At 45.6% G+C, this 27,461-nt stretch overlaps 1 protein-coding gene across 2 annotated transcripts in view; it reads left to right on the forward strand.

Annotated features, from left to right (window-relative positions):
- The window catches only part of UEVLD (UEV and lactate/malate dehyrogenase domains), a 573,150-nt gene that overhangs the window by 123,386 nt on the left and 422,303 nt on the right, over positions 1 to 27,461 (forward strand). For both annotated transcript variants that reach the window (XM_069623794.1, XM_069623795.1), the window contains exon 3: positions 6,608 to 6,673. In XM_069623794.1, the coding sequence (XP_069479895.1) occupies positions 6,608 to 6,673 (66 nt within the window). The remainder of the gene's footprint in view (positions 1 to 6,607; positions 6,674 to 27,461) is intronic.

Here is a 27,461-nt window from a genome sequence, read left to right on the forward strand (position 1 = left end):
TTATTTGAAGAATCTTCCTAAAGACATGTTGCCGATCACTGCTTTCATTTCTGCTCCTCAAAAGTCATGAACCCTTTGCTCACCAATCGTAGCAAATGTAGAACAGGCTTGTTATTATTTAATGTTTATACCCCTTTTACATTGATCTCCATAACTGATTTTACCTTGTACATAATTTGCGATTTGTGGGATTATAGTCCACCATTTGCAGAAATCGCTGACTTCTTTGTAATTGTCATAACTCCTCTGTTTTTATAGACCGCCTTGTTGTGATTAATATACCAAAACAAAGATGTTCTTTTACACCACCATGGTGTAGAATGAAAAAAGTATTTAAATTCCGTAATTGCAGTCCTGCATGTTTGCGATAATATGCCAAACACACTTTAATGACTCTTTATTGAAAATGATAATGTTCTATTTAATGTTTTGATATATTTTAGCAGTTACCGGGCGCAATCCAAATCATCTCCGCCGATCGCCATCAAAAACTCGACAACTCCATCCAGCCCATGGGAATGGATAAAGGGTGCCTTATCCTCAAATCGCCTTAGATAGCAACTAACAAAAGAAGCCAACATTCAATCTCATCAAAAGTCCTTATCGTTGGCCTCTTGGAACACTAGAGGACACACCCATCTAACTGATCACAATACCGTCGACCTGGGTCAATTTGACATATTTTGTCTGCAGGAAACATGGCTCCAGGAAAAACCGTCAATGGACGGATACGACATCGTGATCTCGCCAGCTGTCAAAGGTCTCCTAGGCCGCCCCTCAGCAGGCCTTCTGATTGGAATTCGGTCAGATCAAAACTTAAAACTCATCAAAACAACGGCAAGATCCTATGAGGTGTTGGCGGTTTTAATCGAATGGAACCCTGCGCCTGAATTCCCGAAAAAACATGCAAAGCAGTGTTCAGCACTACCACTCGCCTTGATCACTACTTATTGAAATCCTCAAAGGACATCAACACTACTATTTTGTCAAACTATGGCTGAGGCAATCGACGAGATCCTTACTGAATGGAACACTCCTTTTCTACTTATCTGCGGGGATCTCAACGCGAAATGCACACAACCGCAAAACATCCCCTTAAATCCCACCGTCACCACAGCAGCAGAGCTCAGGGGTCAAGCTTGGATGACCCTTATGACATCCAGGAACCTGCACAATGCCGCCTGGATTCTGGAAGGGCAGTCCCACCTACCGACCTGGGAGAGAGGCCGGTCTTCAGCTACTCTAGACTACATCTTTGCCTCCCCAGCACTGTGCGCAGTAATCCAAGATTTTCATGTAGTCAAAACTCTACCAAGCGACCACAATATGTTAACTGTATCATGGCCCTCTACCGGCGGCATCCCATCTCGCTACCCAGCATCGGTCGAAACGAATTCCCAACAAACGCGCCTTTGTTTGACATCGGCCAACGTCAGACTGATCACTCAACACTATGGCTCGGAAATTGAGTCGGAACTGGTTCTTGATCCACCACCAAGGCCGAACTATCTGCCTATGCTTCTCAAGTACAAGCACCACGTGACACCTGGTCTGGCGACCCCAAAAGCCTACAATCACCAGTATGACAAACAAACAGCACTGAAAAAAAACGCATTGAGACAGCTCAGAAGACGCGCTAAGGCTGACAACACCATTGCTGCATGGGACTGCTGGAAAGACGAAAACAAAATCTACAAATCCTGGATCAGAGCACGCCGAGCCATTTTATACCAACAGGACGCTGAATCAATGATGAGAGTCTTAACGACAAAGAAAACAGCGGACTTCTGGTCCCTGATAAACGCCTCTCAAGGAACCACCCACAGCCTCAAGCATGATTAACTCAGTCCCGGAACAAGCCTGGGTCACTTTTTTCACTGATCTCTTCGCCAGTCCGATCCCTGCAATAAATACGTCTTTCAACACCACCGCAGCCCCTTGGATTGACTTGTCATCCCCAGCGGACATAAGTGCAGCTATTCAGAAACTAAAAGCGTCAAGAGCCCCAGGCCCAGACGGCCTGACGAATATAGACTTAAAGAAACATCTTACTGAATGGGCCACCTTCATTGGCATTCTGTTTGAGCATTGCAGAACCACCAGAAAGATCCCATCATCGTGGTGCAAAGCAACCATCATTCCAATTTTCAAACAAGGAAGCAGGGAAGCGCCCGCAAACTACCGTCCAATCACCCTATTGGACATCATGGGCAAACATTTTGCGACTCTTCTTTTGGACCACTTCAACCGATGGGCGGAAACGGCCCCCTGCAGTGACCCATTCCAACTAGGCTTCAAGAAAAATGGCGGTACTGCACTGAACATCCTCATACTTACCATCTTGAAAGCCAAAATAAAACAAGGGTCCCCCACAGTCTACGTGGCGTTTATCGACCTCTCACAGGCCTTCGACAAAGTCGAGAGGTCAAGACTGTGGAGAAAGCTGAAAAATTGGAATTGCCCGAACGATGTCCTACAACCAATAATAGCCCTTCACACCAACACTACACTCAACGTCCGGCTGAACAGACAAGGAGCACTGTCCAAAGAAATCCAAGCACACAGAGGAGTAAAGCAAGGCTGCCCCCTAGCCCCGGCGCTCTTCGTGGCTTTTTTGGGGGACTACAAAGACTCGGAAGCCCAGGTCTGTAGCTTTCCGCCGAAGTTTGGTAATTGCTCCCTCTCCCGTCTTCTCTACGCTGACGACTTGATTTTGTTTGACCAAACCCCGATCGGCCTCCAGCGGCAGCTGGATAACCTGGCAGTCTATATGAACACCAACAACCTCCAGATCAATCAGACAAAAACCAAAATCATGATCCTCTCTAGATCGGGCCGCTTCCAGAAAAAAAACCCGATCCTGGTCAGTGTGTAAAACCAATATCGAAGTGGTCCCTCACTTCAAATATCTAGGAGTGATCATTGATGGGACTTCGCAGGAACTTAAAATGCAACAACGTCTGTGGGCCAAAACCAAACAACTGACTTCCCAACTAAGAGCGATTGATAGAAAGTACGGCAAATTTTCGCTAGCGCCGGCCATTAATTTCTATAAAGGAAAAATGGTTCCTGCCCTGACCTACGGCATGGACGCCATGTTCACTGTACCGTCCAAACTATGGAGGACACTGGAGGGCTACATTTGGAAATCCCTCCTAGGCCTACCCACCGCCATTCCAATCGAAGCCATCAGAAGAGACCTGGGCCTTCTATCATTAAGTGCCACCGTCAGCGGGGCCTCACTTGCTCTCTTCAGGAAGACCCTCATCAAAGACGGCTTGCCAATTCTCAACATCATTGGACAGGAACTCGAATCAACGAACTGCAAGGCTGTTCAAAAATGGATACACCTCCACAAAACCAAACTGGAGGACCTGCAATGTACACTAAACGACCTGATCACGAACCCGCAAAGAGTCAGCGAAAAACTGAAATTGCAAGACTGGATCAGCACTATCGACAAAGCGGTAGCAACCAAGTTCCTAAACCATCTTCCACCAACTTACAACAAATTGAAACTCCCCATGGCGTACTGTCTGAGATTCCCGGATAAAAAACTACTCTCTACATTTCTAAGAGCGCGCTTAAACTTGCTCCATACTCGAGAAATCTTAGTAATGAGAAGGCTGTCCACCGTCACCAGGTGCAGACTGTGCAAAATTCCGGACTCTATTGAGACCATTCGCCACTTTCTCCTAAACTGCCCCGCTTTAACTCAAGTTCGTACAGCTTTTCTCACTCCCCTATGGCTCGACTCGGTACTGATCGATGAGCAAACATGGTGGTACCGTTTGATATCTGACGAAAAATCCCGCTGGGCTGCCGTCACGGCCAAAATAATGGAAACAGCTTTCATCAAAATCAACGCTGCAACCTAGATGTCTCTCTGGCCATCGAACTTCAGTGCTCAGGCATCCAGCAACTGATGTTCGCGCCATAGACAAACTTTGAGATAGCTATTGCGCTCGACACGCCTTGACTCAGGCTCTGTAAATTTTAAGCTGCCCTCGCTTCAAAGGACGCATCCTTGTAAAAATCACTCACTGTGATTATACACAAGTAAATAAAAAAAAATTTAAAAAAGCAGGTGCCTACAGTTTTAGGGAAAACATCCTGTCTAAAATCTGTTTACTTAGATGAAATTGCAGTATATGGATTTCAGATGAAGTGGGGACTAAGCAGATTATATTTACTTCATCTTTTTCTTGTAAAGGCCAGCACTAACTTGTGTACAGAGCTTTTCTTATTTCATTAACGGGACTAGGTTTACAGGTTTCATATTGATTCAGAGAATTTTTTGAATTCCTCATCTCTGAAATCATTTTCCTCTGTTGTAAGGTCTTAAAGGAATTGTATTTAAGCTGACTGTGTACGTTTTGGTTTTGGCTCCTAGGTATCACTTGCAACAAACACCCAGTGTAGCCACAATTGGGTGCTATGTGTGAGAATGGCATAAATGCCATTGCTTTGGCCATGTCCCCACATTAATGTTGTGCGTGCATTCGAGTGCCACGTCACAGCAGGACATTGACTTCATCAAAGGGCCGATATCAGATGCTGCCCTTCAGGTTTTGCAAGTCAGGGTGTCGTAGTTCGACCTGATTATTTACAAATGGTCTCTACTGAATCCATTTGTTGACATATAACTAAATCTGCTGCACCGCTATGAAGATATTGTCAGTGGTGTTTTTTTCTACTGCCTTAATGCTGAACTACACTCCCTCACCCTGTCTATACAGCCACAAACCGCACTGTCCTTCTGTGCTCCTCTTTTCTTCCCTACTCACACCCTCTTTCATTTGCTCCTTGTGGACCCTGTTTCCACGCCTTTACCCTAGACAACACTTATGGCGTTTCCAATGCTTGCATTATCTTGCTACAGTGAATTAATAGAAATTTGCAATATTAGTTGGTGGGAGATGAAGGAGCCTAGAGTCTTTGATTGTTTGACCTGTAGCTCCAATTGCAATTGACATTTTAAAAAATTAAAATAAAAAGGTTAATGGCTACCGGTTTGTTGCATTTTTGCAGTTTTCATGATTAAAATCCTTGTCTTGGCATTGCACCTCACAAGAGACTTGTTTGTTCTTGTTGTAACCACTCTTAACTTCAGTTTTTCTTAAAAGGGGAAATACATTTTTGCCATAAAATATAATCTTTTGATTCTTAAACTTGTAACCTTTAGTTGTATTTGCCCTTTAAATGTTATTTACAACCATGTATTTTGTAATATTGCTTTACAGAGGCAAGGCAGCCTGCATGCATATCCATTACACCATGGGAGGTGTTAAATTGTTTTTCCTTGTCTGGTACTTTCTGATCCTCATACACATAGTGTTAAACATGACACAGATAAATGGCAGAATTTGTAGATTTTTATGGATCTCCGGAAACAGCCAATTGAACATCTATTGACCATTTACACGGTACGATCAATAATTGTAGGTTCTCAAATCTGGGGATATTCGGATATCACCAAGCTTCAATGCATTCAAAATGTTTTTTTATATATCAATAGGAGTTGCATCGCCGACCACTACTTTCACGATTGATCTAGAGGCTGACCTGATTTATCTGAGTATGCAGTGCTTTCAGTTTTGGGGCACGCTCTGAAGAAGTGAATTTGCAGTGTTGATCCAGACGATGGAGACTATGCACAAGCTTATCTAAACGTGAAATAACATGTCTACAGTGCATTGTGGACAATTTTAGAATAACTCCAGAGAGATGGTTTGATTATTTGGAATAGATTCCTGAAGATGTCAAAGTACACATTGTCTTAAAAATATTCTCTGCAAACCTTCTTACCCATTTCATCACATTGTGGGCTGGCATCTTAACTTGGATTCCAGAATGGGGAGACAGGGTAATATTGAGAGAGTTTTGATTGGGATTGCTTCCTTTATCCTCTAACAACATTCGACAAAGGGAGAATTATGTCAACCCACAGATGTGTCCCTGCGCAGATGTACACAGTAATGGTACTACTGAATCACTTATACATTTCATGGTTTCTGCTCCCTATGTAAATCGATTAGGAAACATACCATTTTTTTAATATGCAATGCCAAGCCAGCACTATGGGATTGCAAATTGACCCTAAACACGTATTGCAGCTATCCGATGTAGCAATATGCCTTGCTGTCGCCACATTTGTATTAATTACTTTACAAAATAGGAATAATGGTCTAATACAGGTGACTGAATTAGAGGAAACTGTGGGATGATGAGTGGGATGTGAGTGTGACTGTCATGCATTGGCACTATACATTGAATTCTCTCTTCTCCTGAGTACTTATAGTCTGTTTAGCTATCAGACATTTTGGTTTTATCATATCTGCATGTATTAAGATATGTAATTACAATGACTTCTGTTGTTTTTAAAGATGTTTTGGTAGTTTTTTGTATTTGTAAATGATTGACTTGAATTGAAATTTCTTTTCCACCAACACGTTTGGGTATCTAATCTGCACTGCCCCACCCTCATTAGTTGATGTTGGGTTTTTATAAGATAGTGAGACCCTCTGTTAGGAAGATCATTATTTAATGGGTGTTGTGTAAATTAATAACATCTAATCTAAAACATATATATATATTTTATTTTCAGCATTTAAAGATGGCTCCTTGAAGCACCTTCTAATTTGTAAGGGTACTGTTCCAACAAAGTATCAGGGTAAGAACAATGACACCTACCGACTTAAGTTGCCTTTTTCCTAATGTGTGCTGAATTTGAATGTGTTGAATATCCATGATGGTTAGATGCGATGGTGGCATTGTCCATTTTAAAATGACATTTATTGTTTAATAGCTTCTACAGTAGCATTTGTCAAACAATACAAGTTTCATGATGTTTTTGATGTCCACTCTTAGGTTGCCTACATTAATATTACCCAGACTGCAATTTGATTTAGTGTTTTGTTGTGGGCATTAAGGACAACATATGCATGATCATTTAACATTTTAAGATATGAAAGCATATAGGGACAACCACTGCATTTACGACAAACATTTTTAACCTACTGTTTTACTACTCATATGTCCGTTTAGTGTGTTTTTTTTTAATGTGCATTTCTCTTCTGTAAACGTCCAACAAAAAACACTGCCTCTCTACCCATACCTGGTAAGATCTTCTGCATATATGTTTAGAAACCAGACCTGCTTTTCAGGTTTTATTCCTCTTAAAACGATGTTGGTGTACGATTGAGGGATATGTAGACGTTTTTGAACATAAAAAACATTGGAAAAGGGAATCTCATGATTTTGTGAATGAATCTGTTAAAGTGGTTTTTGTACAGCCCTGTTTTGAGAAATGTCCACCCATTAACCTTAAGGTGGGGCAGTGCACTCTGATGAATCCAATGGAATCATTATGGATTCCCCAGTGGTGACCTCCTCCCATGTGGCCCGGGATGGCAGCCGCTACCTGATCCCTGACCCTCTGTGCGGTTATATGAGGGAGGATCACACGGCAGGAGACATCTACCGGGGAGATGTGTTGACTTCATTGGACAGGACGTGGTATTCCTCCCTTTCCCATGAGGAAGACCCTCTAATACTAAGTTCTTAATGACCTATTGTCATTCTAGTCAGGCCCCCACCTTTGACCCAAACACGCACAACTCGCACATAACCTCTTTTGTTTCTAATGTGCCTTTATGTGAAATCCCTGAGAAAAACCATCTAAGACTTAAAAGTCCAATGACATCCATGGACTCCAACTCCCATAACTACTCAGGTGCTGAGACGAGGAGCAGGATGAGGGAGTTAGCGCAAAATGGCCGGAGTTCGAAGTGCAGCATGCAGGCTAGTTTTTCTGAGTCTTCAGTATGCTGGACATTTAAATATGGCAACCACACTATTGGAGCGAGCAGTGCACGAGAAGACGTTGAACCCCAGGCTGAGGCTCACAAAGGCAAGGCAAATGGACAAGTGTTACACAACCGAGAAGAATGCCGGTACAGCAGGATAAACTCTGAGTGTGAGCAAGAAGGGCCATGGAGAAGCTGTGAGTCGCGTAGGAGCCCCTGGATGTTAGGCCGCTCGAAGAAACCGCATTCTCCAGTCCGGGCCGAGAAGGAAAGCCGGCGTGTGACCGTAAGGCTGCACAGGATGCTGGAAGAACGTCTGTACACTCCAAAGTGGAATGTGGGTGAAGGAATCAACCCACGGAGACGCGAGCAGAGTCAGAGACGCTGGAAGGAACCGCTGAGTCTGCACAAAGCAGCTGGGATCACAGGGGGGCTCCACAAGTGCCCCAACAAATGTTTGAATGGTACAAAATTGCTAATGCAGAAAAATTCCCAAAGTATGTTTGAATGCAGTCAAGGCAAAGTACAATTCATCACCCACTAAGAAGAATGTTTGAATGTAGACGAGGCAAAGTACAAAGGAAAAACCCAATCAAGTACAGATGCATGTGATGACAGTGTGGGGCAGATGGTTGAGCAAATGTTACCAGAGGTAAATATACCAAGCACCTTGTGGTATATTCCATTGTGGTATAACTAAAGAACTGTAAAATGCATATGAAGTCCTGGAAGGCGAGTACACAAGGCAGCTGCAATTGTATAAAGATTCCTGCCATAAGAGTATACCAGGCTATCTGCAAAGTTAAAAGAAATTCTACAGAAAGACTGTTACAGAACGTATTGCTTAAAACAAGAACTTTGTGAGTCCCGTGAAGACACAAAGGAATTGTTGGTTAAAGAGACATTTTTGCCATCCTATTTAAAAAATCCAGGAGAAGGGGATCACCGTCTGGATCCAAGGGTCTTTACCATGTGGAGTACATTTTCATTGGAGTCATTCTTATGCTTTTGGTTTTGAACACTTTTGCCAATATCAAGTTAAAGACATTTTCTTGCATCCCTTTGTTGTTTTGTTTTAGTCTGAGGGTCAGGATAGGACGTTTTGGACACACAGTGGCTTTTCAGTTACTGACATCCTGACACAGACCAATCCTTAGTTTTTGATTTCTAGGTAGGGAAGCTGCCCTTTAGAAATAGGGCCAGAGAGGTATGTCCCCAACCCATGTTTCTTTAATAAATGTCTTTAACGAAGACGACTATCAGGTCTGTGACTGAACTAGATCAATTTTATCATTGAAACTACGTTCATGATGATATCTAGCAATTATGTACACGTAGTAGGCACTAAGCACTTTTTGACAGCACCTCTATATTGACTACTGTACACAGCTTTAGATATACAGAGGGATATGAATTACATCTAGCAGTGTCTTACAGGTTGCTTAAGATTTTTTCTAGACTTTTTCTATGTTTATATAAATTTATATACATTTTATGATGTGTGAATGAAAATTTTTACTCTATTGTGATTTTTGATAAATAATAAAATATGTTGATTCGATTGTTTACCTGACTGAGCCTCTCTTCCCCCCTTACACCTACTAGAGTCAATTATTAATTGAATAATTGTTGTATTGATCTGTGTGACTCCTTGCCTTGCTTTCTTATATATATTGCTCCCCATGTCCAAGGTTTAGGGGATACCCATCCCTTTGCTTCTCTTACTGTGCAACTTGTTAGTTGCATGGGTTATACATTACCTTGTGTGTGATTTAGAGACTGTGCCTTTTTGTATTGGAGTACTGACTCTGACGTGTATTAGGCTGTGTTATCTCCCCTCTATTGGTTTTCACTATGGCAGCATCAGATGTAGTGTCTTTCAGCAAAGAACAGTTAGCTGAAGCCATCAATGTGCCTTCCTTTTTTGACAACATTGAAGGTGCTTCTACTTCAGGCGATGGTTCTATTGTCACTAGTGACAGCATTCTGAAATAAAAAAATAATAAAATTCAGAACCGAAATGCACCGTCACTTGTTGACCGAATACCTTAAAAAGAATATAATTCCTCGGGGTCTCTTGGTTCGGAATGAGCCCTGTCTTCTTATAGACGATCACAAATATAAGACACTTTTTTCAGGTGTCGCGACTAAATGTAGTCGCGACTGGATGCTGTTAACTATAAATATAGCCCTTAAAAAAAGCTCCATTATAGGAGAAGAAATAGATAAAGCAGAAACACTATTCGCTCTTGACACCACCATTATCAATCTCAAGGAAAAGCTTGAACCCATTGAGAAACACACTAGTGAGTTTGTCAAACTCACTACTAGTAAAAAGATGGACAAGCAAAGGAAAGATATTCAAGCTTTTTGTAGAGAAGTGGCCTACCCCTATCTTTCTTCGGACTACCAGGGCCCTGGCCACTGGCGGGATCCTTATAATCAACAATACGGATTGAACCTACCCCCAAAAAAAGTTACATTCTCTGATACATTATCAGATGGCAGCGAATCACACCCTGGTAAAAATTCCAGGGGTAACCGAGGCCGCAACTGGAACGAGTGGTACAATAGGGGAAGAGGTAGACCATATTGGCACTATCAAAACTATGCAAAGCAACCCAATTTTGTTCCACAGGGGACGAATATTGCATTTCCTCCACTCAATCTCCCTTTTCTACCCCAGCTCAAGGGGCCCCCCATTAACCAACTACTTCGAAACCCAGAGACGGGCGTATCGAAGGTAGCAAAAGCTTCCGTTGTCTATAACCTCTCCAAAAGACAATTGAGTGAGCAATAAAAAACATTAAAGTATTCTCTTTTGTCCCCATGAAAAATCCCACTCAAATGGAAGTCGAAATTGAGTTACGTAGCTTATTCCGTAAAATACGTCTGAGGGACTTTTTTGGTAACAATGACACCACTGATGGGAGTGATGATTTACTTACTCCATTTAAATGCAAGTCCTTATTTACACATACCCTACAAATGGTTTCAGATGAAACCGCCATCTTTGAAAAAGTTATACTTGGGGACTATAATTCCATCTATAACGCCCCTAATGAAACTAGACGGGGGCCTTGCTTTAATTTTACCAAACAAGAATGGCTAAGTCTACAAGAACTCCAGCAAGATCCAGCTATTGTGATTGAACAAGCTGATAAGGGGGGGTGGCGTAATAGTATTGGACTCAGACCAATATTATGATGAAGTCATGCACCAATTTAACAACTCAGAATTCTATTGCAAATTGAGAGGTGACCCCAAGGAACAGCATAAGGAACAAAATGTTGTCGGTTGCACTACGTGCTCGCAATGCAGGGGCGAGTTCCTATTTTTGATGGCAAAAGGTACTAGAACCCCACTCATATATGTTCTACCCAAAATCCATAAAGATATACTAAATCCACCCAGACGCCCCATTGTGTCCCTTTGCAGTTCTGTGTTGGAAACTATCGGCCAATTTTGGGATTTTTTTCCTCAATCCCTTGGCAGCATCCACAGAAACACATCTCCATGACATTATGGATGCCATTACGCACCTAGAAGGTCTACCCTTTGACTCTAATACAGATATTCTATTAACACTTGATGTTGAATCTCTTTATTCGAATATACCCTAGCTTGAATCTCTCCATCTCGTCAAAGAATTCTTTGATCTCAGACCCGGGGTTCAGCAAATTCCAAGTGAATTAGAACTATTGGAAATAGCTCTATCAAAGAATTATTTTCAGTTAAAATCCACCTACTATCTACAGGTTAAGGAGACGGCGATGGGGGCTGCTTTTGCCTCTATTACGCCACCCTCTACATGTGGAATTTTGAAATGTTCATCTTGACTGATACCAACCCTTTTAGACCCGCTATCGGACTCTATAAGCGATACATTGATGACATCATTATGTTCCATACATGGTTGAATACTTTGAATACGAATCTTAAATTCACCATGTCTGCCAGTAACTCATGTTTACCATTCTTAGATCTTCATAAAGAAACTGACCGTAACACTATTCTGAGGTTTGATAGCTTCAACCCTCAATCATTACGTCAAAGCATTCCTTATGGTCAGTTTCTTAGAGCAAGGTGAAAATGTTCAAGGATTGAAGACTATATGACACAGGCAGATATCATCCAAGATAGGCTTCAGGGACGAGGTTATCCCTCCCATTTACTTAGACAATCACGTAAAAGGGCTAAGTATCAACACCGGGATACCTTTTTGGCCAAGCCTAATCGTGACATTACTAAGGGGCGGCTGGGGGGGCGTGGCTACATGGCCATGGCGTAGGACGCGTTTCTGAGGGGCTCCTGCAGATCCTCCAGTGATCCTGATGCATAAAACGATTCGAGCTGGCCGTGAGAAGTAATCCCAGAACTGCAGCAGTATGAATGTATGGAGCACACCTAGATAGAAACGCCGGAGCGAATCACAGCATGTGCTATAAACCGCGACCTGGAGAAGTTTTCAGTACCCGAGTGGCGGTAACAAACAAGATGGCGACTGGTGGGGAACAAAGGAATTAGCCACAGAACATCTACACTGAAGGAAGAGGAGTCGCGCCGCAGTCCAATAGAAGCATACCCTGACCGGCGGATAAAGGACTGGAATGTGAAGGACAGTAAGACTGCAACATTGTATACAGCTGCTGAGCAAAAGTGCCCCGGCAGTAGCAGAGCGGAAAGCTGACGAAACGCTACGAAGTAGCAACGTGCATGCAGAGCATTCGGGAGATCAAGACTGGCGCACTGAAGGGCTGAGCACAGTGAATATTACATGATAATACGCGAAGGAGCGATAGAACGGACTTGCAATTCCACAGAGTCACCCAGAAGGAAACGTGATGGTGAGATCAAGTGGGCGGCCTCCAGTGCACTGAGGTATCTGGCACAATCGGAGTCAGTACAATAAAGAACGGAAAAGAAGGCAGTCCTTTGAAGTGGCTAATGTGCGGTGAAGGCATACAGCTCTGCAGAGAAGCCCCAAAGACGGCGAGAACAGTGTAGCTGATGCTGTTCGAGGGATACAATAGCAAGCTCTGGAGGGCAGCGATCAGGCCTTCCAGAGCAGTGAATTTGACCAGACTGGAACGAAGTAGTTCTCACAGACAGCGGATACGAATCGGAGGCACAGCACAGGCAGTCTTGCCGTTGAAACAAAATACATGGCGACTTGTGCAGACACCAAAAGCTCGCTGGGGAGCATAGACACCGGAGCGCTACAGTCAGCGGAAGTGGATGGCAGATAAGAGCTGAAGCAGGGTACCTGACGGAAGGGAGTCAGTTGAAATATGGAGGCCCAGCGCACATGCAGGAGGGGCCGTGCGGGCAGCTAAAGAACTGAGGGGCAAAATAAGCCTGATTAATACAGACTGGGGAGAGTCAAGCAGAAAAAAGGATCGGAAAGGGGATCGGCCAAGAAGGAATAGCGCAGAAAATCGGAGTTGTGTCCCTAAGGGGCTTGAAAAACATTGGAGCCTGTCATTGAAGAGGCTGGAATTGGTCCCAGGAGTGGTGCTGCTGCCATAGAGGAGGCTCTGAAAAGCAGAAGCCTACAGGTACGCAGCAGCACGAGCCAAATCACTACTCGTAGGCCCCCAAGCTGGTTCAAAGACTTGCAGTAACCACATCAGCAATTACGGAGGGGTCATCAGAGGAAGAGCAGAGAACAGTAAACTGTGGAGCATGGAAAAGGCTGTGAGCCCATCATCAGGCCCAGAGATTAAAACAGCCCAAAGACTTTAAGTGAGCCCATCAGAATTGCAACTGCCACCAAACAGGCACGGAAGTACGCACGCATGCAGGTACCAACTCTGAAGCGCAGAGAACTCAATGAGAGCGTAGTGTTGGATAAGAAGGCGCGAACCGCAGCTCTGGGGAGAGGGGCAATCGGCAGAAGCTCACGGAACCCCTAACTGTGGTGACCACACGCATGGCACACCTTGAGGACTATATCTCAAAGTAAACCCCAGTAACACGACTATTCAACGCATGTAAAGGCAACTGTGAGGGCAGTTGGGCAGCAGACGGAGGATAGTGCCGGAGCACTTCATTTTATGTGCTAGATGCGGGCCTCGCCAGCAATGGGCCAGCGACATAGTAAGGAGAGCCAGATCACTACAACAGCACTGTACAACTAAACCACCATTTGTGCAGCCCCCGCCAAGTGCGTATAGTGGTTCTGGGCTGCAAAGACAATGACTGAGGATCTGTAACCATCGAATGCCAGGTGACTGGGCAGCACCAGCAAGATACAGAGCAGGCCTAGCTGGAAGCCCCCATACAGACCTAAGCACCGGTTGCACCAGCGCATGCAATTGTTGGAAAGCCGGAACCCAGGCATCTTGAACTGAGGAATACGGCAACACCGTGGTGGCGTCCAAGCTGACCAAGACAAAAGGGTAGCAACCCACAATGGAGGAATTTGCAAGGACACCACAGCCAACGGAGGGGGCTGGAAGTAAAGAAAGGAACATACAAATGGACACAACCTCAGCACGCAATGATCAACAGATCCTGGAGGCGATTGCGGACTTGAAAGTAACATGGGAAACTAAACTAGAGGAGCCATGGCTTAACTGAAGGCAACACTGGAACATTAAAGTTGGCGCAGTACAGGTGGATGTCAACCTACTTAGACAAGACATACAAACAATAGCGGAACTCACAGGCGAGCTGGAGAAGGAAGTGACCTCAAACACAGCTGCATGCTCATCTCACGCCTCGGAAATTCACATACTGAAGCAACAAGTAAGCAACCTAGAAAATAGAGCAGAGGAAGCCAAAGGGCGCGCCCGGAGGAATAACATACGCATTGTGGGGCTGTTGAGGGAGAGGAATGACCTAACCCAACGGACTACATTGAGACTATGTTGCTGCAATAAATAGGAGGAGGGGCGCTCACCCAAGGGTTCGCGGTGGAGAGCACACAGAGCCCTGACAAAGAAACCACTGCCAGGCCCCCCCCCCCACCCCCCCCGAGACCAATAATTGCCAAAATACTAAAATACCGGGACAGGGAGAAAATCCTGGAACACTTCCGGAAAGGGGGCACAATCCAAAGGGCATCCGCATCTATTACGGTGTACCCAGACTATACACTTCTGGTGCAGAGACAGCGACTGAACTATGGGATGGTGAAGAAGAGACTGCACGTGGTTGGATGCCCAGAATTGTCTGTCGGGAACAGACAGCCAGAAGGAGGGCGAAACGGATAAGTGAGGCAGCGATTCTAGAAGCCAAGGTGCTGTATAAACTGTGACATTGGGACTTGAACATAAGATAGGGCAACGTTGATCGGAAAAAAAAAATACACTATGTGTTGAGCATGTAGATTTGAGCGGGCATAGCGTAATGGTGCATAATTGCAGGAGACACAATGGACTCCCTCTTATACCCCTATGGAAAGCTTAGTTGGGTTACCGGTAGTGTGGTAACCCCCCCGCTGTGTTCCTAGTACCGGCAACGCCGAGAGGACTAAATGCGGCTAAATGCGGGATAGCCTTAGATCCAGGGATGGAGCTGGGCAACATTTGGGAATGGGAAGGGAGGGGGGTGGGACGGAGAGGTGGAGGGTGTGCAGTGATTTCAGTTAGGGAACAAGCTTACGTCCAAGCGCTGCTGTGCAAGATACAAGATACAAGGGGGGACAGTGGCGGTACTGGGTATGGATGAAAGATGGTAGACCTTAAGGTAGTTGCCTGGAATGTCAGGGGGCTCAACAGCTACCTGAAGAGCAATAAGATCATGATGCACCTGAGGCGGCAGGAAATAGATATCGCTCTACTGCAAGAAACCCATCTAACGAAGGAAAAATAAGAGGTGATAAGGAAGAAAAGGAAGGGAACCACCGTGGGGGCAACATATTTGGCATATGCCAGAGGGGTAATCACCTGGGTAGCAGTGCATGTCCCCTTTCAGTTATTACAATCTGTGGGAGAGTCGGATGGGAGGATGGTAGCTGTGCGGGGACTGATGGAAAACAGAGAAGTGTGTATTAACATATATGACCCAAACCAAGATACTGTGCCCTACTTTAAGACCTTATACAGTCAAATAAACCCGTACCTGTCGGGTGCGGTCATATGGTTAGGTGACTTTAACTGTATGCTGGATCCCAGGGTTGACAGGTCAGACGTGAAATTAGACAAACCCACCCCTGCAGCCAAAACCTTGAAGACCCTGTTGAGGAGACAATTTAAGCTAGAAGACATGTTGAGGCTACACCACCCATATGATAGACATTACTCTCATTGCTCTGCCCCACATAATTTGTATACACGGTTAGATTATATGTTCGCCTCCCCGGAGATGATAGGAGAGATAGTGCGGACTGAATAAAAGTCAGGGTCCTTTCAGACCACTCACCACTGATCTTAACATGGTAGTATCAGGCCCCTAGAGCCAGGATTCCAACGTGGCGGCTGAGAGCCGAAGAATTGAAAGACACAGTGTTTAGAGGGGTCCTGAGGAGCGAAATTGTAGAATATTTAAAAAACAATACTGTAAGCGTAATATCGGCCGGCACCTTATGGTAAGCATTTAAAGTGGTGGTGACGGGATCAGCGATAGCAAAATCCAAAGAGCTGCAAGGAGGCATATTGCAAGAGCTACAGAAGGCAGAGGAGGAACTAAAGGCAGTCATGCACAGAGGGGATGACTCCCTGGAAGAGGCTGAACCTATAAACCAATTACGGCAAGAATGTGAAGAGCACTGGGAGAGGCTATGTAACTTAAATTAGAAGAAATACATAGAGAGGCAGCACGCGGCGGGGACAAGCCGGGGAGGTTGTTAGCATGGTTGTATAAAAGCGAGACACCAAGACCAACGATTAGAGCAAGGCAGGGTGAGGGAGGACAGATACTTGATACCCAGGAGGGACTGAACGAAGGGTTCCTCGAGTTCTACAAACAATTGTATGGAGATACAAATGGGGGTGAATGGGGCAAGATAGTGGAAACACTAGGGGACATTGGCCTACCCAAATTGCGTGCTGACGAGAGAGAGGACTTAGACGCCCCAATCACATTGGAGGAACTAGAAGCAGCTATTGAGGAATAACCCACTTGCAAGGCTCCGGGGGCGGACGGACTCCCTAGCGAGTTCTATAAAACATATAAGACGGAAGTGCTTCACTCGCCAATGGCTATGCTAAACTAAGCTTTTGAAACAGGGATATTGCCAGAATCCCTAAGGAAGGTGATAATCATTCTGATTCTTAAACCTAGTAAGCCAAGCATGGACCGCGGATTGTAAACACTACTATCCAACCTGAACTAGGACTGCAAGATTCTCACGGCTGTGTTGGTGGGGAGATTGAGACAGGTCATAAGCAAACTTTTACATCCTGGTCAGACCGGATACGTCCCGCACAGAAGCATATCCGACAACCTTCGAAGGCTCCACCGGGTCATAGAGCAAACAGACAGAGATGCGCAGGAAGTCGCAATTGTTTCATTGGATGCGGTGAAGGCCTTCGATTCTGTTAAATGGCCGTGGCTGATAGCAGCCTTACAGGAGTATGGAATAGGGCCACAGTATCTGAAGTGGGTGGAACTATTGTATAGCTCACCACTAGCCAGAGTTAAGACGGCAGCGGTTATTTCAGAAAGATGGCAACTTAGCAGAAGTACCAGACAGAGGTGTCCTTGGTCCCCAATGATATATATTCTTGCACTAGAACCCCTAGCGATATACCTAAGACAACAGTACGAGGAGGTGGGGATTTTCACGAAAGGAGGGCCACACCTAATATCATTGTATGCGGATGATATGTTGCTATACTTGAGATAGCCGGAGGAAAACCTGCAATACATCCTAGAAGTAATGGAGCGATTTGCGTCGCTCTCTGGTATTGCAGTCAACCCCAAAAAGTCGTGTATATTCCCCCTGGGGAGATATAAAGGGATTCCGTGGGAGCACCTACCCATCCTACAAAAAATACCCTGGGAGGCCGAAACCTTTAGATACCTGTGGATAGATATCTATCACGATCTGGAGGACGAACACAAACGTAACACAGAGAAGGCAGTAGCAAACATTGAGAATAGCATGAGATTCTGGGCTAAGCTCCCTTTGGGCATGGTAGGGAGAGCAGCTTTGTTGAAAATGGTTGTATTACCGAGGCTGATACACTTTTTTGGAAATATACCATACATGATACCTAAGCGATTCTTTGTTAAACTCCAGAGCATATGTAGAGGCTTCATCTGGCACAACACCAGGAACAGAATAACCATGTGGAAACTACATAATACGTGTGACAAAGGAGGTATAAAACTTCCCAATTTTGAGATCTATAACTGGGCCAGCCAGCTACACTATGTTTTGTAATGTTACTGGTATTTGAAATGGGTATCCAGATCCTGAAAATGAATACCTTGTCTCTATTTCTGTGTGTATGACTAGGATGCTGTGGATGTGGCTGGAGAGAGATTATTTTGTCTGTTATATATGTCATGTATTATGTTATTAAAAATGTGTATATTTAAGTTCTAGTTATCTATGGAAATAAAGTGTTATAAACAAAAAATACAAAGGCTAATATTTTTTATGATCACTTTTTATTATATAACATCAGTGGAAAAGCCTGTGTACATGGGCTAATATGCGTAGAGGAAACCATTTTCATTATGTGGTGTATTCTAACATAATTAATGTTCATAGCAAAACAAATGAGTAAAGGATCTAATTCCTTTTACGTGGAGGAGTAGTAACCTCATACAAAATCTCACATAATATGTTGAAAGTTCAACATAGTACATACGCCCAATTGTTGCATCTGCTCCTCGTTGTCTTGGATTCCACTTACAGGTTTTGTACTCAAATATATGATATGATATTTTATTTATATTGCGCTCATACACAGGTGTTTCAGAGCGCTATAACGTTAAGAATTGTCAAGAGTAATACAATTCACATGCCGCATGATTCGAAGTAGACATGAGATCATAAAATAAAGTAAATTGAAGTGAAATAAAGTTTAAAACGTCCATGAAGAATATTATTGATATAATGCATGCCAAGAAATATTAGAATTAATTACCTAATACATAAGTACATAAAAAAAGGAATTTCTTTTGTTAGAGAAATAGTGCTTAATCAAATAAATTTGTGTTATGTTTTTTTTAAATGTATATATTTCTTACTGTATGCAAATTGAAGTATGCTGTTAAAGTGGTATCCCTGTCTTGGGCCTTTTTCATCAGCTCATTGTATGTTATCATTGTTGAAATACACATTTTATTCGCCTGGAAGATGAACTTGAAGTCTTATTGTTGCATACGTAAGGCATCAGCTCCCTCTAGTGGTGATAACCGGCAATGCAAGCCTGACTGCTTAGGGCAAACATACATCTGGACATTTATAGTGTGTATATATATATATATATATATATATATATATATATATATATATATATATATATATATATATATATATATATATATATATATATATATATATATATATATATATATATATATATATATATAGTTATTGTGATACGAAGCAAACAATACTAAGGATAGTCACCCACAACATACTTTTGACTTAAGAATAACAGTATGAATAAGAAAAAATGAAACCAATATACACATTAAGAAAACAAAATATTTGCAAATGCTGTTGTATTATTGCTAATAAGGGCAGTCTTCTTTATAATGCATAGGTAGGTAATGTTGATTAAGGAAACTGACATGTATTCCTGCACTCCCAAATCCTTACCAGGCTTTTGACCTGATGCACTCGATCAGTGGTCAACATTTCAAGTTGCAAGGCATAGGATGTGCCTCACCCCACTCAATTATCCACAAAACCGCAGCACACCATGTCTTATCGATGTTAAACCAGAATTCCTATTTTGGGGATTCTAGTGCTACTTTTTGGGGCCCCTCAACTTTTTTGTTTTTTCCCCCTTCTCTGTTTAGTCCCCCTGCCAATATTTCACTTTATAGCTTAAACACTAAAAAGAACTGATGCAACTGCCAAAATATGACCAAACCGTTTTTCTTTTGCACTTTAGCTGGTTTCCCCAGAGAAAGAAACATCACCATTTCCACAGTAACCTCCAACAGAAGATAATTGTCCTCTACTTTAATTTTTCCCCAAACTTTATTTATCATTCATTTCTGATCCTTAAGTCATACAACAAAAGATCATTCTGGGCATAATAATCCACAATGGTGCAGTCGTGAAACGGATACAATAGTGCTACATTGTATAAACCTAGTATAACAATTCATGCTTATTTAGTCCCTGCTCCTCCCCTGCAAAATTCATCAAGAACTTTATCTTGGTTGGGAAATGGATTAGGGTCTACTGTGCGAATGGTGATGAGATTAGGGACAGTACATCAAGCGCGCAGGTATCGCACCAGGCATTTCACTTCTGGTAGGACATGTCCTCAGTCTTTCTTGCTCCTTTAATTCTTTACTAGCCTCCTGGGCAATTCAAATGGCCAGTTAAATCTGGGATTCACAGTGTCCAGGGCACTTCTCATTTAGCTCTCTTACTTGTTCACTGCCAAGGTCACTTGGTTATTGCATTGGTTTTCCTGGACTCTGCTGCCACATGCCATTTACCAGTACCACTGGTTCTTCTGACCGGGGACAGGCGTTGAACAATAGATGACTAATTGGACCCTTGCACAGGTCTTAAGGGCTTCTAAATCCTTGTTTGGCCTCCCAGCTTGGGCTCCTTTTCCAACTTCTTATGGGGCCTCATTACAAGTGTGGTGGTGCGGAAATGGCGCTTCCAGTCGCACCGTAACGGCACCCCTTTCCGGACCGCCACACTACAAGTTGCGATGCCAGAACTCTGTGCCCGCAAATGAAACCCATGATGCTACCGTTGCTGGCAGCACCGTGAAATCGAACAGCGGTTGCACCCGGAGGCCGTGCACAGAGGTAGTTAGGGTACATTCCGAGTTGCGACAACACTGAAACACTGGCAGAAAAATACTGGTGACACCGTGAATACCGCACCGGATCAAGCGTAAAGCAGTCTCAGGTGTGCAGCAACAGGCCACAGGTGGCCATAATCAGCCCAGCTGTACACCATGAGCACTGTGAATGCTCAAAAGGACAAGACCCACACACCTTCTAACACAAGCATGCTGGCAGCTGCAGTAGCAGTCATGGAGCTGGGCCCTGCAGGCAGGGATCAAATATGAGCTTCAATTGGAAGAGGCAGAGTGGGTGGGCAGAGGATAAGGAAGATGATGATGGTTATGCACATGAACAATGGCCAGCAGGTAGGACAGTGCAGGCAGCCACCCATACGCTGCTCTAGGGCCACTCCCTGGAACCTGGCCATTGCACATATCCACACCGTGTATCGTCTTGATAGGGAGACCATAACTTAAATAGTAGATTTAATCCGGGATGACACCCAGAGTCTAATCAACATCAGGACTGTCATACCCACTTTGCTCAAGGTAGTATTGGTGCTGCATTTCTTGGACACCGGCACCTTCCAACACACTGTGGGAGAGCTACACAAGTTATCAAAACCCTGTTTCTCCAAGGTGCTATTTCAGGTCTTGGATGCCCTCCTGCGGCACGTGTCTGACCACATTGCCTTGCCTAGAACACCTGCCCAGGTGAATGCCACTAAAGTGGGGGTTCCATTGCCTGGTAGGCATTCCCAACATGATAGGTGCGCTGGACTACACGCATGTTGAGCTGGTGGTCAGACATGCCAATGAGGCAGTCTACCGAAAACTGTACCACTCTCTGAATGTGCAGGTTGTGTGTGATGCAGACCTACTCATAACCCGCTGCAACGCACGTTTCCCGGATCAACGCACGATTTCATGGTGCTGCGTAACTCCACGCTCCCACGGTACATGGCACGACACAGCAGAGAGCGGACCTGGCTGTTGGGTGCGTCAAACTACCATAGCATGTACACTGTGGAAGGGGGGGTTTGTCCACTGTCACCAGTGATTGTCTGTTATGCCATGTTATGTACACAGATTGCATGCATGAGCGGGAGTGCATGTCTGGCATATGGTGCATGGGCAAATGGAGCACACCCCATAACAATTTGTGATCAGGTGGAGTGGCACATCACATGCACTACAGGTACCGGAATGCATTTCACCCATGCCACCTACCCCAGCATTTACATACTGTGCACATCCCCCACCACCTGCGTCACTGCCAGTCAGACTAATTTAACCTACCCCCCACCAGCAGTGTACCCCACAGCATGAAACTAGATCACATGCCTGTCACAAGTGCACATACCCATATGCATGCGACATGAATCTGAGAGATGACCAACGTTCAACATGCAAATGCAGCCATAAGTGGCACACACCATGGACAAAGTAGAAGTCTGTGTCGCCATAGGGGTGATGGGCAAGGTGGGTGTGATATGGTTCAGGGAATGTGGCTGCATGCCCCCCCTGCATTACAATGCACTGGATACGAGGGTCGTCTATGCCATTCGCTACGTCTTGCGGCATTCCCATGTGACACAGACCAACATACAGACATGGCTCCATTGGCACTACCCCACCGCAATGACTTTGCCCCCTCCTTGTGTCCCTCCCATGCAGGTTATGCCAGATACCCCTTGATGCCATGGCTCATGACCCCCGTCAGGCACCTACAAAACCAGCACAAGCAAGCATGCAACCGTGCATACATTCTAACACTTTCGGCCTGCTGAAGGCAAGGTTCTGCTGCCTCAGTAGATCTGGGATGCCCTCATGTACAGTCCTGTGAAGGTGGGCAAGATTGTCCTGGCCTGTGCTATGTTACATAACATGTGCATCAGGAGCAACATTCCCCTTCCCCCAGACATGGACATGCCTTCGGCAGAGGTGGACAATGACACTGAGGATGAGACGCCATCAACTGATTACCCACTACCACTAGGCCATCAACCACTATACACACTGTACAACAAATAAATCACACACTCATGAAAAAAATGAATATCCAGTATTGATTTTCAATGCAACACCCAGTGTATTAACATTAAAGAAAGACATTAACAGGTGGACAAACACCCCCTCCCCAAATATCCCTCGCCACATCCCCTCCCCAACTATCCCTCCCCACTCCCCTTCCCCTACTATCCCTCCCCACTCCACCTACCCAACTATCCCTTCCCACTCCCCCTCCCCAACTATCCCTTCCCACTGCCCCTCCCCAACTAACCTTCCACAACTTGTGTCGCACAGTCGATTATGTCCCAGTCCAAGACACACCCATGGCACATGTTTTTACCTGGGCCTATTTACATGGCTTCTTGCTACCTGGCCTACCTTTGATCCCCCTGTAGCAGTCGGGCGCATAGACCTCTGCCTTGGGCTACTCTGTTGGGAACTAGCGGGCGTGGAGTTTGTGGACGGCGTGTGTTAAGGCTCACTGGCCTGTCGATCCAGGGCTGCCTGCAGGGACATTGCCATTGATTCTGCCATAGACGACATGATGCTGTTGCCCTTGCGTACCCTCTTGGCCCTGAGAACAATCACGGAGGTAGCACGTCCAAGGCACTGCGGCACCCTGTGGCCTGCACACTTTCCTGCATCAGCTGGGCCTCAGTGCATAGCAGGGCTGCCTCCCCTGCACCAGGCAGGACTCCTCGAGGTGCCGCTCCACCAGGGCAGATAATCCCTCCTGCCTTTCCTCGATGCAGCGCAGACGGCCGTCCTTGTCCCTGACACTCGGGATGTGTGGGCGTGGGGGCGCTTGACAGGTTTATGGGGCTGAATTCTGGCCACTCATAGCTGGGCTGGTCCGTGGTGTCTCCCGTGGTGTAACCTACATCATCAGCCGCTTCCCCATCGTTGGAGTCAGCCACATATGTATATGGCTGCTGGGGTGGTGGTAGTGTCCACCCCCATGCCGTTGCCCTTGTGGGCAATTATGCCAATGCAGGAGCTGCCTGGGTGGTGATGGCAGCTGTAGTGGGCACAGCAGGAGCTGCCTGGGTGGTGAGGGCAGCTGTGACAGCCACAGAGGGTGCTGACGTGTCTCGGTGGTGGTTGTGCGTTGATTGGACCGCAGCAGATGTTGCCCCTTGATGAGCATTGTTGTCCTCCATCGCTGTCAGATGATGTGCCTGAGAGTTGAAGAAAGGCATGATGTTAGTGACCAGCGTGGCTACCAAATGGCCAGTTACATGCAATATGGTGATTGTGTGGCAGCCTGTTCAGGGGACATGCTGTGGTGCATGGCATGCTGTACTCATGCATGTGTTGTGTGGTCTCAGCTGCAGGTAGTGAGCACATGGTACACAGCTGTACTTGGACTACTGGCGTGTTCACCCGCAATTTGCTCTGAGTGGTAGCATGCCAGGCTGTCCGCATGTAGGGTGTTTGGATGTGATGAAGGGGGCGTTTGGGGAAGTAGGTGGTTGGGTTCGGGAGGGGCGAGGCTAAAGTTGATGGCTGACCCAGTTGCAGGCCCAGTATGTGAATGGGGAGGTTTGTGGTAGGACTGGCAGGGAAATGGAAGGCCCATGCCCTCCCCATTGGTTGGGTGAGTGGTCCTGTGTGGGTGCAGGTGAGGGGTACCATTGTCCTGCTGTGGTGGCAGTGGTGGCACGGCAGGCACACATGCAGTATGCAGTGGCAGGGTGCCTTGTGTCTGTGTCTGGGATTATGCTTCTTTGACTTGAAAGTACAGGGTGCCTGTGAAGTGTTCATCAGAGATTTCAGTCATGGATCATTGTCAGTGGGCCTGGGTGTATGGGCAAGACAGTGCCCAGGGTGTTCATGCAGGTGTGTGGGAGGGTGCCTGCAGGGTGTGGGTGTGACACTGGGCCTCATTACGAGGTTCCCGGTAACCCGCCGGTGCGTCTGGTCGGTTGCAGCTATCCCGGTAACACTGGATCTGCTGCCTGACTTCCCTGTGCAACCAGAACATTACAAGTCCTGGCGGAGCGGGTAGTCAGGCGGCAGATTTTGTAAGTCCTGTAAGGAACTCGTGGTGGCAACAGTAAAGACAGACACAAGTGATCACAGTTCAAGGGTGTTTATTAAACTGTATGCAGGTTGGAAAAATCAAATGGACCATCAAATGGAAATAAGGCAGTCCTAGTGGCATTGTGTCAAATAAAAAGGGCCTATACTAAGAAACCTATTGCCAAACCTTACAACTAATACAAAAAGGGTGTGGGATAGATTTCAAGAAAAGAAAGAAGTGCTCTCAAATAATGTCAGGATGCGGTAGCTTGGGTCTCCCTTCCCCACGTTTTGTGCACGGGGTAAGATGGGATCTTGGAGCACAGCACACACGCAAGCTTTCCCAGCACAAGTCTACAGTTCTGTTCCAGTCTGTCAGGAGCCTCAATGGCCAAGTTTCTTACACTTTCAAAGTCTCTTGCCTTCGAGGGCCTGACGTGTTCAAATAACAAAACAAAAATTCCTTCAACAAAATGTAAGTTTGCCTCCTGGTTTTACTTAGGGTGAGGATTCTTCACCCTTCGGTTCCCGTCTTGATGGCGCTGACCCTTCACAAATCGTATGTCATAAATCAATAACAGTTCTTTCTCTTGATGGACTTTGGGTGATGGCTTCACCCCTGGATCTGCTTCGTTCGGGCTCAGATTCCTCTAGACTGTTGGCCTCCCTCCACTGGGTTCACTATGGCTTCCAACAAATCTTCCTCTATCGTTCTCATACAAAGTCTTTTCAACAGTTCCCTGTGAACCTCCCTCTCGAATGGATTGTCTCCTCCAACGTATTCCTCATCTTAGATATTCCCATCCAGCTTCAGCTGCTTCAGAAGATTTTTCCTGGCAGAGGGCACCGTGTGTCGATGGCGTCGAGTCGAGGTCCCTCGAAGGCCTCTGTCGAGGTGACGTCATCTGGTATACAAGTAGCACGTGAGGCACCTGTTGGCCTCCGTTCTGTTTTTCCGAAGTACGTGATGCTATCGGAGACTCTGCGCACCTCAGTAATTGCTGTGACGCAGAATCATTTTTCGAAGAAAATCGAATCGAAGATGTCCTCTTCATCGACCCCGACTACCCCGCGTTCTGGGTTCAAGAAGTGCAAAGATTGCAGTTCAGAAATGTCGATAACTGACCCACATCGTGTTTGTGGTGCCTCGGGGAAGATCACGACACGGAGGCCTGCACGAAGTGTCAGGGGATGACCAGTAAGGCCTTGCGAGAGAAGAAGGGAAAACGGCAGGTGGGTCGACAAACAAAATCCAACCAAAAATCCTTGTTACGCTCACCTGATCGCCACAGGGGCGCCGAACGGAGCTGGATGATCTGGTGATGAGTGGTGTCTTGTACTCCCCTCCGATACGAAAGCAGGCTTGCCTAGAAAGGTAAATCACAGGTTACCCAACCATGTGTATGCGGGCGACTCCCGCCTCGCATGGCGTCTTCTTGCACCCCCTGCTATATCTCAACTTTGAGTTACGAATAGCAGACTCTCAATCCTGCCATTGTTCGCAGAGGTGCGTCGTAGTTCTAGGATCTAGTTACTTCACTGATCCTATTGAAAGTTCCAGACAACTGTGACTCTATGGTAAGTCTTATTCCAACGATATGGATAGCTAAGAGTTCAAGTTGCAAAAGTTCACTCTGTACCTGTCTTTACAGATTCCCTCTTCGTGCATACGATGGAGTGAGGTTCTTGGTAGCTGGCTTCCCAAGGTAAGATTTGCGCCAGAGTTATGCAAAAGTCTTTCCACCCGATACTGTTTTTCTGCACAACTAACCTGCTGCTTTTATATTCTGCAGGTGTGGAATCTCCTGAACAAGACTGCATGATGAAGAATTGTGAGCCTGTGAGGATTGCTGCCTTCAGGTGAGAGCTGCCTCGTGCAGGATTAGAAGTCAGAATGAGGCCTTCCCACTGCTCTGCTAACCTGATGTCTTCTTTTTGTTTTACAGATGCGGCAGTCCCGGAGCGACGAACGGAAGATGAAGCTGAGATCGAGTGATGACGTTCCGATGGTTCGCTGGTAAGTATTAGTGCGGCGCTGGACTGCGATGAGGAGTGTGTGGTCTGCAAGGCTAATCTGATGTTCTTTCCTTTTCAGTTCTGAAGAAGCGTGGACTCCCGAGCGGCCGCGATGAAGAGACTGGTAAGTATCTTGTTCTGCTCTTCTTTCTCACTCTTCTTTGCAGGTAATTCGAGACAACTGGACGGGCGTGGCTGATGGCTGGCCTGGAGCTGCAGACACAGTGAGCGTTACGCTGCAAGAGTGCAGAATAACGCGAAGCGTGTTCTGTATGAAGGGTGTGGCTGTTACGCTCACCTGGCTCCCAGAGGGGCGTCGATCGTAACTGGACAGCTGCGGTTTCCACCCACGTGACGCGTACTGCAGAGATGACAGACTGGACCGGCCCACCTAATTTCGTCTGCTTGACCCGTAGAAGTATTCTCCTGAAAGTGGAGAAAGGGAATTAGCCACCCGTGGATTTGAGTGATAACCCCCCACTGTTCTCCCACTAATTACCTCCGATGTCTCCTTTTATAGTCTCACCTTATGTTTTTAAAAGATGAGCTCTCCATCCTGCGTGGAATGCAGGGGCGCGTGGATAACCAGTTACTGGTCGAAGGAATTGGGGAGTTCCAGAACAATATTGACTCTGAGGTTCCTGGCGAGGAGTTGTAAATATATAGTTCATAAGAGTTCTAAATGTCTGACTTTCACTCTTGTCCGATTCCTTGC

The sequence above is a fragment of the Ambystoma mexicanum genome, chromosome 11 (assembly GCF_040938575.1).
Source record: "Ambystoma mexicanum isolate Mex_15411 chromosome 11, UKY_AmexF1_1, whole genome shotgun sequence".
Lineage (NCBI taxonomy): Eukaryota > Metazoa > Chordata > Amphibia > Caudata > Ambystomatidae > Ambystoma > Ambystoma mexicanum.